The sequence below is a fragment of the Canis lupus genome, chromosome 16, assembly GCF_003254725.2.
Source record: "Canis lupus dingo isolate Sandy chromosome 16, ASM325472v2, whole genome shotgun sequence".
Lineage (NCBI taxonomy): Eukaryota > Metazoa > Chordata > Mammalia > Carnivora > Canidae > Canis > Canis lupus.
In genome coordinates this window covers 10,647,555-10,662,834 of record NC_064258.1, presented here as the reverse complement: position 1 = coordinate 10,662,834, position 15,280 = coordinate 10,647,555, and the positions used below count along the sequence as shown (strand labels likewise).

The 15,280-nt window shown below is 55.1% G+C and overlaps 1 protein-coding gene and 1 long non-coding RNA gene across 2 annotated transcripts; one reads left to right on the top strand and one right to left on the bottom strand.

Moving 5' to 3' along the window:
• The first annotated feature begins 612 nt into the window (after positions 1-612).
• MRPS24 (mitochondrial ribosomal protein S24) lies at positions 613-3,275 on the top strand. The gene is made up of 4 exons (XM_025433402.3): positions 613-897; positions 976-1,044; positions 1,325-1,436; positions 2,844-3,275. The coding sequence occupies exons 1-4, from the start codon at positions 859-861 to the stop codon at positions 3,125-3,127; spliced, it is 504 nt and encodes a 167-aa protein (XP_025289187.1). The 5' UTR covers positions 613-858; the 3' UTR covers positions 3,128-3,275.
• LOC118350887 (uncharacterized) lies at positions 2,697-6,018 on the bottom strand. The gene is made up of 2 exons (XR_004805524.2): positions 5,898-6,018; positions 2,697-5,260 (listed from the first exon to the last, which is right to left on the bottom strand). It is a non-coding gene; the product is annotated as an uncharacterized LOC118350887 (long non-coding RNA).
• Between the last annotated feature and the right edge of the window lie 9,262 nt (positions 6,019-15,280).

The window sequence follows — 15,280 nt, the reverse complement described above, 5'->3', positions numbered from 1 at the left end:
CGTCACACCTGCCACTCCCCTGATGTCTGAGGGTTGTACCTGCGTCCGGGGAGCGGGATGCACAAGGTGAGGGCGGAAAGCCTGACCTCTTGCTGATTAATTTAGGGAAACCTTTTCCCTTCTGAAATGCAGACAGGATCTCTAACACTCTGGCACTGGAAACTCCTCTCTTCCGGGTTATTAACACAAATGTTAAGAGGTTGGTTCACCAGGAAATAGCAAAGATTCTCCCGTCTTCCTGCCTGCAGAGCCATGGGGCCACCCTCCGGGATGACCCAGGATGACCAGGGTCCCTGCCGCTGCGAGCTCCCGAGCTCCCGAGCGGCGAGACCTGACCTCTGCACCGCCCCGTGCCAGACCTGAACCACCTGGCAGGCGGAGAAGTGCACCGCTAGGCGTTGCTGGGCAGCGGGGGCAGCGGGAAGCCCAGCTCCCTGCACCGCACGGCCTCTCGCAGCGAGTCTCCAACTGCGTAGCCGCCGGCTCCGCCCCGGCAGGCAGGCCCCGCCCGGACTCCCCCGGCTGCGCCCCGGCCCCACAGCCAAGCCCCGCTCTGGTACAGACTGTGCCTGCTGCGGCCCCGCCCCCAAGGAAGGCCCCGCCCCCAGGCCCGCCCACACGCCCTCCAGTCCTGACGGAGGGGCCGCCCTGCCGCCGCCGCCGCCGCCACCGCCACCGCGCTCCCCGACTCCCCGCGCCCCCGGCCTCTCCCCGGCCGAGCGACTTACCGCCCCCCCCCCCCCGTTCCGATTTGGTCTCCTCCGCGGCTTCCCGGGGGTTGACCTTTACCCTGGGGCCGCCCCGCCTCCTCTCCCCTGCTGCGCCGCGGTACGTCGGGCGCGCGACGCGGAACTCAAGATGGCGGCGCCCGTGTGCTGCGGGGCGCTCGGGCCCCGGGTGAGTAGGTGACGCTGGCGGGCCCCGGGGCCCTGGTGGGGGCCTGAGTCTCCGTCTCACCTCCCCCTTCTCTCACAGATGTTGTCCTGGAGCCGAGAGCTGCGGTGCTCCTGGCGCGCCCTGCACCTGTCCGCGGTCTGCGCCAAGGTGAGCGGGGGCGGGGGGGGGGTGCGGGGAGCGGGGGACCTGGGGACCTGGGGACAGACGGAGGCGCCGGGGATGGTGGGGCGCGGGGGCGGGGAGGCTGGGGATCGAGGGGCGGGGCCGGGGACCGGGACTGAAGGGCTGGGACCGCAAGGCCAGGACCCGAAGATCAAGGATCGGAGTCCTGGGGTCTGGGCGCCCGGGGCAGTGGGGCGGGGGGCACGGTGAGGGGAACGTAGCTTGGGTCGCGGACCCGCAGAGTCACGGCCCTTCTGGCTCCTAGAACCGGGCGGCCCGAGTCCGAGTAGGCAAAGGGGACAAGCCGGTGACCTATGAGGAGGCGCACGCACCGCACTTCATCGCCCACCGCAAGGGCTGGCTGTCGCTGCACACAGGTGAGGGAGGGGCCCCTGCCGGGCGGGCGGAAAAACCCTTCTCAGCGAGTCGCGGCCTCCCCACAAACGGGAGATAAATACCTGAGAGACGCTTGCTTCCACTCCTCCGTATTCAGAGGTTTTATTCTCGGATTTCATACTTGGAGTCCCCGTGGACGGGCCCGAGCACCGCCCTGCACACACCTTCCCCGCCAGGGCTCTGCCTTCTTGTTCCCACTCATGCTGCAAACAAGTGTTCTTTTCCCGATGGATTAGTGCCGCATGTTCACAGTTCTGTGCTTTTGGTGGGTGATTCCGCTGCCTTAAAGTAGCCCTAATGCTGACATGTGAAGCTCGGGAAGGGTGTGAGGTACACACAGAGAAAATAGGCAAGGTAGGTAAGCTTCCTTCAGAGGCCAGGTATAATGCTGTTGGCAGAGTTCAGCGTTAATCCATCATGTGTATTACACGGGGGTCTCTAAGCGGAAACGCAAATGAAACAAGATTATATATTGAGGTGTTGACCACACTGGCCTAACCCTGTGTTTCTCCTGGGAGCGATGGTTCAATTCCCTAATCCATCGTTCATGGGGACTACATAGAACATAACTATTGGGAACTAATGAGAATCAGATGTGTTTGTTTTTTTTTGTTTTTTTTTTTTTTTTTTTTTAAAGATTTTATTTATTTATTCATGATAGTCACAGAGAGAGAGAGAGAGAGGGGCAGAGACACAGGCAGAGGGAGAAGCAGGCTCCATGCACCGGGAGCCCGACGTGGGATTCGATCCCGGGTCTCCAGGATCACGCCCCGGGCCAAAGGCAGGCGCCAAACCGCTGCGCCACCCAGGGATCCCTGATGTGTTTGTTTTGTATGAGACTTGTCAACCTGGATGTTTCACAATTCATCTGGCTAGAGAAGTTAAAATACAGATTCCTGTGCCCCACCCTTTTCAGGTTTTGGATCTATAAGGCCTGGGGATGGGTGTAGGAGGTTGTAGGAGTTTCAGGATCTACACTGAAAATCCAGTGGTGGAGGTCATGGCCCTGGCTGGTGAGAGAACTTGTGTCCCTAGTCTCAGAAGCAGCTGGTGGCTGCTTCAGCCCAGAGATGGCCAGGGCTTCTATAAGTGGTCCAGAAAGAGTGGGAAAGGGCTAGACAGGAAAGGATCCTCTGAATGTTGTGCCCTGCTAAGGCGTCAGTCTTCCATTTTGTAGAACGAGGATAACCGATAATACCTACTTCACAGGATTTGTTTGGGAATGTAATGAAATAACGCACTTTGAACTTTAAAGTGGTGTTCATTTTATTCCACTTGTTGAAGAGAAGAGAGGAAGCCAGGGTGGGGGGTAGAATTGAGTGCCCAGTGCTCTTGGATGTTAGTGCTGGAGTTTTCACTGACTCTTCGAGGTGCCCTGCTCCTTTCAGGTAACCTGGATGGTGAGGAACATGCTGCAGAACGAACAGTGGAGGATGTCTTCCTTCGGAAGTTCATGCTGGGCACCTTCCCAGGGTGTCTGGCCGACCAGCTGATCCTAAAGCGCCGGGCTAATCAGTTGCAAATCTGTGCTCTGGTCCTGAGGCAGCTACCTGCACACAAGTTCTACTTCCTGGTGGGCTACAGTGAGACTCTGCTGTCCCACTTTTACAAATGTCCTGTCCGTCTGCACCTCCAAACTGTGCCCTCCAAGGTCGTGTATAAGTACATCTAAGACAATCACCTTTTTGCATCAGGCTCTATCCTGGGAAGGACAGAAATGTCTGGGAAAGGAGTGAAGTAGAAATGGGGAAATGTATCTCCTCAGTGTATAGAGGATTCCTTTTTAAAGCTGCTGTTGAATAAATAGACCTTCCATGTTTTATTGCCTCTTGGTTTGTCTCTCCTCCTCAGAGAACTAGAATAGGGTTTCTTCAAGGATGCTCCGAGGCTCCCCCAAATGTTGCCAGGTATTCTAGGTTTGGATAATAGCTACAATGCGATGAGTATCTTGTGCCAGTCACTTTATCAGGAACTTTACCTGGTTTTCTCTCATAGTGTTTTCTCTCATTTTTGGTGATTATAAAGTAATGTTAATTTTTTAAAATATGAAACAATATGGACTGTGTCCAGTTAACCATAATAGTTTCTTATAATTCTTCCACAGACAGAACTACTGTAAATAGTTTTTTTCCAGATGTTCTCTTTTTCTCCAGAAATACCTAAATGGTTACGACTTGCTTTGGAAGGAGCAGGGAAGCTCAGGAAGGGTGTGAGGTACACACAGAGAAAATAGGCAAGGTAGGTAAGCTTCCTTCAGAGGCCAGGTATAATGCTGTTGGCAGAGTTCAGCGTTAATCCATCATGTGTATTACATGAAGGATCTTTAAGCAGAAACACGCAGGAAACAAGATTATATATTGAGGTGTTGACCACACTGTCCTAACCCTGTGTTTCTCCTGGGAGCGATGGTTCAATTCCCTAATCCATCATTTGTGGGGATACATAGAACATAACTATTGGGAACTAATGAGAATCAGATGTGTTTGTTCTGTATGAGACTTGTCAACCTGGATGTTTCACAATCCATCTGGCTAGAGAAGTTAAAATACAGATTCCTGTGCCCCACCCTTTTCAGGTTTTGGATCTATAAGGCCTGGGGATGAGTGTAGGAGGTTGTAGGAGTTTCAGGATCTACACTGAAAATCCAGTGGTGGAGGTCATGGCCCTGGCTGGTGAGATAACTTGTGTCCCTAGTCTCAGAAGCAGCTGGTGACCTCCTCTCTCTGGGCCCAGAGATGGCCTAATGACTTCAGCAGTTGAGCGTCTGCCTTTGGCTCAGGGCCTGATCCTGGGATCCGGGATCGAGTCCCCCATCAGACTTCCTGCATGGAGCCTGCTTCTCCCTCTACGTAGGTCTCTGCCTCTCTCACTCTGTCACTCTCATGAATAAATAAATAAAAATCTTTAAATAAAAACAAAACAATTTAGCTTAGTCTGACTCTGGTGTGGACAACTGAGTGAGGGCATAGAGCAAGCACAGGGGGACAAAACGCAGGATGGTGGTTCTCAGGGAGAAAAGTGGGCCAGCCCAGGGAGGATTCAAAAAGGAAACCAAATCTGGATTGACTGGGGGTCAGGGGTAGAGCTGGTCAGGGAGGCCTACCCTAGGATGGGCTGAGTGGCAAGGGTACCATGGTCGCATTCACAGATCTGGGGGCACTAGAGGAGACCAGATGTGAGTTCAGGCTGAGATATGCTCATATTGAAACAGAATTGTTTTGAGATAACCCTTCAAGGTATCATGCAGGCCACAGGCTCTGTAAGTGGGGAACAGAGAAGTGACCTGCGCTGCAATTGCAGACGGAGTTCTCTGAGGATGTAGGTTAGGCTCAAACCCACAAGAATCCTTGGAGCCACAATGTCCAATCACCCAGGGGAAATGCTCCCACTGAAAGAGAAGACGGCCAAGGCCGGTATCCTCAGAGATACCAGGACAGAAGCAGGTAGGCCTGAGAAGCAGGAGGAGAGTCCACACAGGCTGAAAGGCCAGGACTAGATGGGTCAAGGGACGGTGACAAGTGCCAAAGCTGCCCACAGGCCCTGCTGGACGTTCTCTATGGGGCCGGCACGGAGGAAGAAAAGACCCTCTCATCTGAGACCTGCTGCTTCCAAGGCCACTCTGAAGGGTCCTGGGGGTTAAGAGGCCCTCCATTGTTTAAGTAAATGCAACTAAATCCTGACTTGGATCCTCTGCCACGGAAAGGAAATGGGGGAGACCAGCAGGCCAGTCTGAATAAACCCTGTAGATGTTAGGGCTTTCGTTTTCCTGTTCTGTTCCATTAGATGTCCATTACACCTGGGGAGTCTAAGTGCACAGAACGTGACAATCAATACTTTGTACCAGTTTCTGAACTTTTTTCATCCTTACATTATTTCAAAAATATTTTTTTAAATATGACATTTGATAACTGTAAATGCCTCAAAGTTGAGCCATTTGCACAATGGCTCTGGGGCGGGGGATAAGAGCCCTGGTGAGACCCGGAACCCCACCCCCCCACCTCCCACATCACAACATCAAGGTGATAGAAGGCAGAGAAAAACGTCCACAATCACAGAAGCAGGCAGAGGCGCCAGAGGTGCACCGCACCCTGCCCGCCCCACACCCCCCCCTCCATGAGCCCGCGTGGACGCGACGTGCCCCGCAGCAGGCCTCACCGCAGCCCCGCCGCCTCCGGGTGCAGGTCCGACCACTCCTCCCCTCGCATCCCAGCACCCTGGCTGCCCCGAGGGTCTCTGCCCGCCTCCCCCCCTCCCTGTGGCGGCGCCTCCCGCGGCCCCAGAAGCCCCCCGTCCCCGTCCCCGTCCCCGTCCCCGTCCCTCCCGCGCAGCCTCCGCGCCACAGCGAGGACCAACGCCTCGAGCACCGTTGAGAAAACGCAACGCCAGGCCCGGCCTCTCGCACAGCCAAACCGGCCTGTCCCCGCTCGGGGGCCCACACGTACCTGCGCGCCGGGCCGAGGTCTGCGGAGCCGGCTGCGAGGAGCCCGAGCGCCCGGAAGCCCGGGCCTGAAGCGTCGCGGCCACGCAACGTCCGGCACCAATGGGCTCCCCGCGCCTGGGCTCCTTCTGCGGCCCCGCCCCGCCCGCCCCGGCCCCAGCGACCACCGAGAGGCCCGGCCTCCGCGGAGCCTAGAGGGACCCGCGAGGGCCTCCGCCCGCCGTGCGCACGCCGGGCGCCGCGGCACTGCACCCCGGCTCAGCCCCGAGGAGCGGAGCGCGGACGCCCGTGGCTCCTGCTCCCCGGGGCGCGAAGCCTCTCCCCGCCCCACGGCGGGGGCTCGGGCAAGAGGCGGCCTTCGCCTTCCCAGCACAGGGACAGTCGTCGCGGGCCCCCGGGCACCTGGGAAAGAGGCGAGAACCGCGGCGCGGGCAGCTGCGCCCTCAGCTGCGGGCCCAGCACCCGGGCAGGCCCCGCGGCCCCCGCCCGCCCCGAGCTCGCCCTCGGGCAAAGCCGGCTGGGAACCCGCAGGGCCTGGCCGCCGGGCCGGGATCGCGGTCGTGGGCGCCGGAGACCTCCAGATAAAATACACGCGGACCTGTTCTCCTCGATGTTCAGGCAAACCACGGGGCCAGCTTCACATTCATACGTGCCTGGGAGCTCCGTGTTTTGTCTGGAGACGCACCCCCGTGCACCCACGGCGCTAAATAAAACATTCAGCTGCGCTTCAAGATCTCACTGACCTTTGTGCACTGGCAGCATCGGACGTAGCCAAGGAGTTTATCCGAGGCGCGAGTATCGCGAAAGATCTAACCGACTTTATTAAACGATTCACAAATCAGGTCACATCCCATCTAGCAAATAGAAGAAGCTGCGAGGAATGGTACTACCTGGAAGGTGCTGACAGCCGGACGCTGGGGCAAGCAACTCGTTAGCAAACGGAAAGGATTGTTCCGGGAAAGACCACTTTGCCTTGGGGGAGAGGCAAGCGGTCTTATCTGCTCGGGACTCCCTCCCTGCCCAAGGGGAAGACTGGCACTAACAACAACAGCAACAAAAAGCCTGACTACTGGTAAAGACTACTTTTCTGGAGAAATTCGAAACTGCAATTATTTGTTTAATATTTTTGCTTACAATTTCTTTTTTTTACACATTTTATTTTTTTAAGTAAACTCCACACCCAGTGTGGGGCTGGAACCCACAACCATAAGATCAAGAGTTACACACTTTACTCAGCTAGCCAGGTGCCCCTAAATTGGAATTAGATTAATATTAATCCACAATTTAGGAACTCAATGGAATTGATATCATTCTCGGGGTCTATGGTTTTCTTTTTAACACTGGGGCAGCAAAATCCCCCCTCCACCCCAACCCACCCTTACTGTCATACCTTGAGAATCACTGCTTTATAAGATACATGGGACAGCAGACTTCACTGAAGAAGATGACTTGGCCTCTAAACACAAATACTCCTGGGAACAAACTGTCAAGCATTCAAGAGAGCCAAGTAGCAAAGGTTTTGTATTTTGCTTCTCTACCCTGGCAATTCTCCACAAGGTGTTTGTTTATTTTTGTCACTGTTCATTGTTTTGAGATTTTATGTAGATGAATTTATTTATTTACCTTTTAAAGATTTTATTTGACACAGAAAGAGACAGAGAGAGCACCAGGTGGGGGAGTGGGAGAGGGAGAAGCAGGCTTCCCCACTGAGCAGGGATCCTGTTGCAGGGCTCCATCCAGGACCCAGGGATCATAGAGCCCAGGGATCATGACCTGAGCCCGAAGACAGGTGCTTCACCACCTGAGCCCCCCAGGTGCCTCAATGTTTTTGTCACCGTTGTTAAAAAGAAAATCACAGCCTGAAAATGATGTCACTTAGGTTAAGGCCTCAAGTCAGTAAAGCAGCACTTAATGCTTCACCTAACTGCATCAGCCCCACAGAAATGTAGCCTTCAACTAGTCAACATGGAGATTTCCTGGTCAGCACTAGGAAGCTGACTAATAGACCCCTTCATCCCTCTTAGAAGGGAAACCTAGCCTAAAACAATGGGTTCTTGGCTAATCGTTTCCTTTCTTCCACTGCTTCTTCATGTTTAAAAACACTTCCTTTTCTGTAGCCCTTTGATGCTTCCCTCTACTTGCTAGATGGGATCCTGCCTGACTCATGAATCAGTTAATAAAGCAAATTAGATTTTTAAAATTTACTTTGTTGAGTTTTTGTTATTTAACAGGTTTGGTACAGTGTTTCGGATTTATTTATTTATTTGTTTATTAACTTATTTTTGCTTATCTTTATATTTTCTTCATTGCAGGGTGACTATTTTGTGCCAAGGGAAATGTTACTTTAAAAACAGCTAAAAAAGTGAAGGTAGCAAAATGTGTATTAATATTAACCAGCTTTTTGTTATACTCGATCAAAATCAAAACGCTCTTGGACTCCTAAGGTTCCATTGACAACTAACTTGCACAGCATGGCCATGATTGAGGTTTCTTTTTTTAATAGCAAGTAGAACAGAATAGCAAGTAGAATGGAAAGTAGAACAGAAGAGAGTAGAAGCAACTACATTACAAATAAAAGCAGAACTTCATTAAAAGGAAGAAGATGCAGGCTGTGAAAAATCATAAACCTAAATAAATGGTGGTCAGAAAAACTAAGATAAATGTGATTTAAAAAAATAAAAGAAGAATAGGGTGTAGAAAATGTAAGCACCGGAGACATGATGATGGAGACCAGTAAGTGCTGGGACAGGCCGCTCTGCCCAGAGTGTCAGCATCACCAGCCAAGTGCACAGTGTGCAGCAGCTAGCCCCGTGTGCCTGGTGTTGCTCCTTAGGGATTCCCCTGGCCTTTCCCTCACAGCCAGGGAGGGCGCCACATACCCAGACCTCACTGCCACAGCCACTCCAGCTTTAAACCTGCTGTGTCAGGGACCGGTCTGTCCACCGTGGATGCTTCCAAAAATCAGATACGTGTGCCTACTTTGCCAGAACAGTGACGAGCTCCCTGCCTTATGTAGCTTACTTCCCAACTGAAATTCTATCAGACAGATTTGCCTGGTGGAGCTAGGACTCTAGTTCTGTATTCTTTAGAGTTCTCCTTTACCCTTGTGTTAGGGAAGCACATTTTCCCAGATAAAATTCAACTATTAAATTGGCCCTGTTTTTGCAGGGGTAGTTCAATATTTGCAAATCAAACTATGTGATATAGCTCATTATTAAAAGGATAGGAAGCACGTGAACCTCTCCAGAGATGCACGAAAAGCATTTCACAAAATAAATACAGCAGCCTTATTTGATTAAAAACCCTCAACAAAGGAGGGAGAGATGGCATATACCTCAACATCGGAAAGGCCATGTCAAAAGACCCACAGCTAATATCATCTTCTTTTCCGAATGGTCAGAAAGAACACGGGGATGTTCACTCTCACAATTACTATTGATCATAGGACTAGAAGTTGTAGCCTCAGCAATCAGACAACTAAAAGAAATAGAAGGCATCCAAAACAGTAAGGAGGAAGTCAAACTCTCACTCTTTGCAGATGATATGATACTGTATGTAGAAAATGCAAAAGACTCCACCCAAAAATCGCTAGGCTGATACAAGAACTCATCAATGTCCCAGGATATAAAATCAATACACAGAAGTCTGTTGCATTTCTAAACTCTAACAACGAAGCACAAGGAAGTGAAATCAAGAATCATTCCCATTTACAATTGCACCAAAATCTAGGAATACACCTAACCAAAGAGGTAAAAAATCTCTACTGTGAAAACAACAGAACACTTAGGAAATTAATTGAATAAGATAAAAAGAAATGGAAACACATTCCAATCTCAGGAACAGGAAGAACAAATATTGTGATAATGTCTAGGCTACCTGAGGCTATCTACGCATTCAATGCGATTCCTTTTAAAACACCACAAGCAGGGATCCCTAGGTGGCGCAGCGGTTTGGCGCCTGCCTTCGGCCTAGGGCGCGATCCTGGAGACCCGGGATTGAATCCCACATCGGGCTCCCAGTGCATGGAGCCTGCTTCTCCCTCTGCCTGTGTCTCTGCCTCTCTCTCTCTCTGTGACTATCATAAATAAATAAAAATTAAAAAAAAAAAAAAAGTAGTGTCCCTTCCCATGCTCTGCTAAAAAAAAAAAAAAAAAAAAAAAAACACCACAAGCAGGGCCCTTGGGTGGCTCAGTGGTTGAGTGTCTGCCTTTGATTCAGGGTATGATTCTGGGGTCCTGGGATCATGTTCCATAACAGGCACCCCAGAGCAAGCCTGCTTCTCCCTCTGCCTATGTCCGTCTCACCCTCTCCCTCTCTCTCTGTCTCTCATGAATAAATAAGTAAAATCTTTTTTTTTTTTTTAAATACTACATACAATGGAAAATTCCTCAGCCATTAGAAACGACAAACACCCACCATTTGCTTCAACGTGGATGGAACTGGAGGGTATTATGCTGAGTGAAATAAGTCAATCGGAGAAGGACAAACATTATATGGTCTCATTCATTTGGGGAATATAAAAAATAGTGAAAGGGAACAAAGGGGAAAGGAGAGAAAATGAGTGGGAAATATCAGAAAGGGAGACAGAACATGAAAGACTCCTAACTCTGGGAAACGAACTAGGGGTGGTGGAAGGGAAGGTGGGCGGTGGGTGGGGGTGACTGGGTGATGGGCACTGAGGGGGGCACTTGACAGGATGAGCACTGGGTATTGTTCTACGTGTTGGCAAATTGAACACCAATAAAAAATAAATTTATAAAAATAATAAACCAAACAAAACAAAACCACAACGAGATACCACCTCACACCGGGGAGAACAGTCAACATTAACAAGACAGGAAACAGCAAACATTGGAGAGGATGTGGAGAAAGGGGAACCCTCCTGCACTGTTGGTGGGAATGTGAACTGGTGCAGCCACTCTGGAAAACTGTGTGGAGGTTCCTCAAAGAGTTAAAAATAGATCTGCCCTATGACCCAGCAATTGCACTGGTGGAGATGTACCCCAACGATACAGATGCAGGGAAACGCTGGGACACCCGCACCCCGAGGTTTAGAGCGGCAACGCCCACGATAGCCACACTGCGGTGTCCATCAAAAGATGAATGGAAAGATGATGTATGATCTTATTGATAATAATTTTTCTTTATAATTCTTTTTTAAATAATAAATTTATTTTTTACTGGTGTTCAATTTGCCAACACACAGAATAACACCCAGTGCTCACCCCATCAAGTGCCTCCCTCAGTGCCCGCCACCCATTCACCCCCACCCCCTGCCCTCCTCCCCTTCCACCACCCCTAGTTCGTTTCCCAGAGTTAGGAGTCTTCATGTTCTGTCTCCCTTTCTGATATTTCCTACCCATTTCTTCTCCCTTCCCTTCTGTTCCCTTTCGCTATTATTTATATTCCCCAAATGAATGAAACCATATAATGTTTGTCCTTCTCCAATTGACTTATTTCACTCAGCATAATACCCTCCATCCAGTTCCATCCACATCGAAGCAAATGGTGGGTATTTGTTGTTTCTAATGGCTGAGTAATATTCCATTGTATACATAAACCACATCTTTATCCATTCATCTTTCAATGGACACTGAGACTCCTTCCACAGTTTGGCTATTGTGGACATTGCTGCTATAAACATTGGGGTGCAGGTGTCCTGCCATTTCACTGCATCTGTGAGGCCCTCAGGAGGCTGTGGGAGGCCCGGGTGATGGACGGTGACTGAGGCCCTCTGTGTCAGTGCGGTGGGAGAGAGCCGTTCCTGCTGGGGGCGCTGAGATGGGGGGGGATCAAGCCCCAGCCCCCAAGCCTGGGCGCCTCCACAGGGAGGTTCCTGCAGCAGTCTTGCACTGCCCTGGTGTGCGGAGCTCTGGGATGTAACCATGTGCTTTGGGGACCCTGTGGCACCAGGCTGGCCCGGCCTGAGAGCACCCAGGAGCGCCCTGACTGGACAGTTGAAATATGGGGTACTGCCTTTCCCCAGGAGGGGTGCCTGCTGCTGTGCTCAGCTCTGGCAGAAGGAGTTTAGGGACAGAGTCAGTCTCATCCCCCCTCCCCAGCCCCCAGGAGGAGCCTTGTAAATATCAGCCAGACTGGGTCCATTTCCTGTCCCCCTCCCCCCTCCCCATTGTATCTAAACACAGCGCAGAAATTCATTCCAGCAACGTGGGGGAACCAACCTGTTGCAGAACCCTTGAGGCCTGCTCAGGGGCAGGGCTTGGGGGGGTCTAGGACGTGGGGGCGGTGGTGGGGGGAAGAGGAAGACATCACAGGTGTGATCCCTGCTCCCTTGGGGTGGGTGGCACTTGGGACCTTGAGGGGTACAGCTTGAGGAGGGAGTGGCTGTGTTTGGGGACAGGGGTGCAGTGGTGGGGAAGTAGGGTTAGTGTGCGTGTCCAGGTCCTGGCCTTGGAGTGGTGGCTGGGGCAGCGGGCTTTGTCTGCAGAGGAGCAGCAGGGGGGTCTCTGCCCACCCCTGCCTTGGGTTGTCCCCGTAGGGGCACCAGCCTCCTCCCTTCCTCCAGCTTCCTCCCCTGCGGCCTCAACCCCCAGGGCCCCAAATGACCACTTGTTGGCCAGGGGGGAGCAAGAGCCTGGGTTTTCCTGCACGCGTCCAGGGCCCACTGCCGTGTGCAGAATGGCCTTGTTCGGTGGCCTGTCAGTGGGGGTGACATGTACTTCGTGTCCCCCTGTCCCGGGTGCTGGGCCGCGGGCAGGACAGGACAAGGCACCCTGACCCTGGAAGTGAGGTTTGGCGGTTCCCGGCTCCTCGGTCGCCTGAGCTCTGCGGGGAGCTCCGGTGCTGCAGCGGAGGGGGGGGCGGCCTTGTCCCCGCCCTCAGGGCCCGGAGCCCTGGCGACCTGCTGCGCACCGAAGGGCCCGTGCCCACGTGTGCCCAGGTGTGCGCCGCGGGACCCTCTGGGAGCCCGCCCGAGCCGCGACTCCCCCTCCCGCTGCAGGCCGCCCCGCCCTCCACCGCAGCTCGGCCCGACCCCCGCCCCCCATCCCGGGCCTCCCTGACCCCCGTCGGCCCCCGCCCCCATACCAGGACCCCACCCCCCGCCCCGGTCCCGGGCCCCTCCCCTGCCCCCCCTCCTGGCCTCCGGACCCCTCCCCCTGCCTCCTCTAGGTCCCCGCCCCCCGCCCCGTCCCGGGCCCCTCCCCTGCCCCCCGGCCCCTCCCCTGGCCTCCGGACCCCTCCCCCTGCCTCCTCTAGGTCCCCCGCCCCTCCCCCCACAGGCCCCGCCCCTGCCGCCCTGCGCCCCCGCAGCCGAGCGCTTTACCAGCCGGGCCCCTCCCGCCACAGGGACGCGCGTCCTCCTGCTCCATCTCCCTGGGCCTCCTCACCTCGTTGGCTCACCTGCTGGCGCCTCCACCTGCCGCGGCGGACAGGTGCTGCTGGGTGCGGGCTGGAAGGGGGAGGGAGGCGGGGGGTGGGGTCCCCCTGGCTCCGGGGCAGTTGGGGGCGGGGAGTGCGGTTCTCCGCCTCTGAGGAGCTGAGGAGGGAGCCCGCAGGCAGCCTCCTGGGTCTCGACCCCCTGTCCCTAGGCCTGTGGTCCTGGGCAGGGCTCAGCCTCCCATCACTGCATACTCGCAGCCCAGACGCTCCCCGAGGCCCGGGAGGTGTCGGGGTGTCCTCCAGGCTTCCAGGGCCGTGTCCAGCGGGCATCCCACCAGGACACCTGATTCCTCACAGGCGACACTCCCACACCTGCCCTGTTGGTCCTCGGGTCCCCTCCCCAGGATCTGGTCTGCTGTCCTCCCTCCAGGGCGGCTGGCCCTGACCTGAAGCAGCCCGGGAATGGCCCGGGCCAGGGCAGCAGGAATTGGGCAGGTGGCCCCCACGCTGAGGGGACACATCCTGGCCTCAGGCCAGGGACTGTTTCTTGCTGCCCCAGCAGGTGCCAGGTATGGGTCCTGGGACTGGGACAAGCCCCAGGGACTGTGAGGGCTGGAGTCTGGCCCCACCTGGGGACCTGGTGGGGGCGCAGGGGACAGGCTGGGCAGACAGCTGTGACGACTCGGTACTTGTCCCGGTTGTGCCGCCTTCCCTGGGAAGCTCTGTGACCCACGCTTGGGTGCCAGGCCTCGGGCTAGGGGCTGGGGGCCCAGTGGGAACGAGATCCCCTGCCCTCTAGCAACTTACTGTCTGTGGGGGGACGCTGGCCTGTGCTGGGGAGCCTGTGACCTTCAGAGGTGCGTGAAGGGGACGGGGCGGGCGGAGGGCTCAGGGCGGCTTCCTGAGGCCCGTGTGCTCCAGGCTGGACGGATGAGGCCCAGGGCAGCCTTCGGGGCCTGGGGTCAGGCTCAGCCCAGGGGGTGGGCGAGCCAGAAAGGGCAGGTGAGGGCTGCAGGGCACGTGGAGCAGCTTTAGTTTCTTTGGAAAGCCCTGTCGAGGCGCTGCCAGCCTCTTTATTTATTTTTTATTTTTAAGTTTATTTTTATTTATTTTTGTTATATTTTATTGGAGTTCAAATTGCCAACATATAGCATAACACCCAGTGCCCATCCCATCAAGTGCCCCCCTCAGTGCCCGTCACCCAGTCACCCCACCCCCCGCCCACCTCCCTTTCCACCACTCTGCCAGCCTTTTTAGCAGAGTGGTCTGATCGGGTTTCTGTTTGGGGATTCCTGGGATGCAGTGGGGAGCAGGGATCACACGAGTGGACATGGGTGCTGTGCCTGGCTCAGACCAGAGCGACATCCTTGGGGCCGTGTCTGCTTGCCACTGCCCCCGCCTGCCCAGAGGCGATTGTTCTTGGGCGATGCCCGTCTCCTGTCCCCTCTCCCAGGTCCCCAGGGCCAGGGCTCATCTCCCAGGGGGACAGACACTCCGTGCTGTGTCCCTGCAGATTCAGCCCTTAACGTCCTCATCCCGTTTCCCGATACAGACGGCGTGGCGGGCCGGTGTGCAGGGGTGCTGGAGCTCCTGGCTGTGGGTACTTCCCCCGTGCCTCGGTTTCTTCTGGGGTGGCTCCGGGGCTTTGTAGGAGCGCGTGCAGCTTCTTGTGCCCTAGGTGTGGGGCCAGCGCTCGGCCAGGTGAGAGCCGCGTCTTGTTACTGCTCGGGGCCTGTGACCCGCCAGCTTTCTCTGACTCAGTGCCCCCGTGTCTGGGCTTGGTCGAGTGACGCCCCCGTTGGCTGGTGGTGGCCAGACTGTGCAGACTGTGTCCTCCGGCTGTGCTGTCGCCGCTCTCCCCCTCCTTCAGTGCGGCCAGGGTGCCCCGCGGTGGCAGCCACACGGAGGCCTGTGTCCGTGGCCTCAGGGCTTAGGTGGTCCACTTGCCCGCCAGGCAGGGGGCTCGGGTCGGGGCAAGAGGGACAGACCCCACGTTGCCTGGCTCCAGGTGCCTCGGTTCACACCGCGGGGCTGGACAGGCAGGCA

Excerpts from the sequence above, each read along its gene's own strand:
- MRPS24 (XM_025433402.3), top strand. The coding sequence starts at position 859 with ATGGCGGCGCCCGTGTGCTGCGGGGCGCTCGGGCCCCGG. Across the intron at positions 898-975 it reads GCGGGGCGCTCGGGCCCCGG|ATGTTGTCCTGGAGCCGAGA; the intron begins GTGAGTAGGTGA and ends CTTCTCTCACAG. Across the intron at positions 1,437-2,843 it reads CTGGCTGTCGCTGCACACAG|GTAACCTGGATGGTGAGGAA; the intron begins GTGAGGGAGGGG and ends TGCTCCTTTCAG.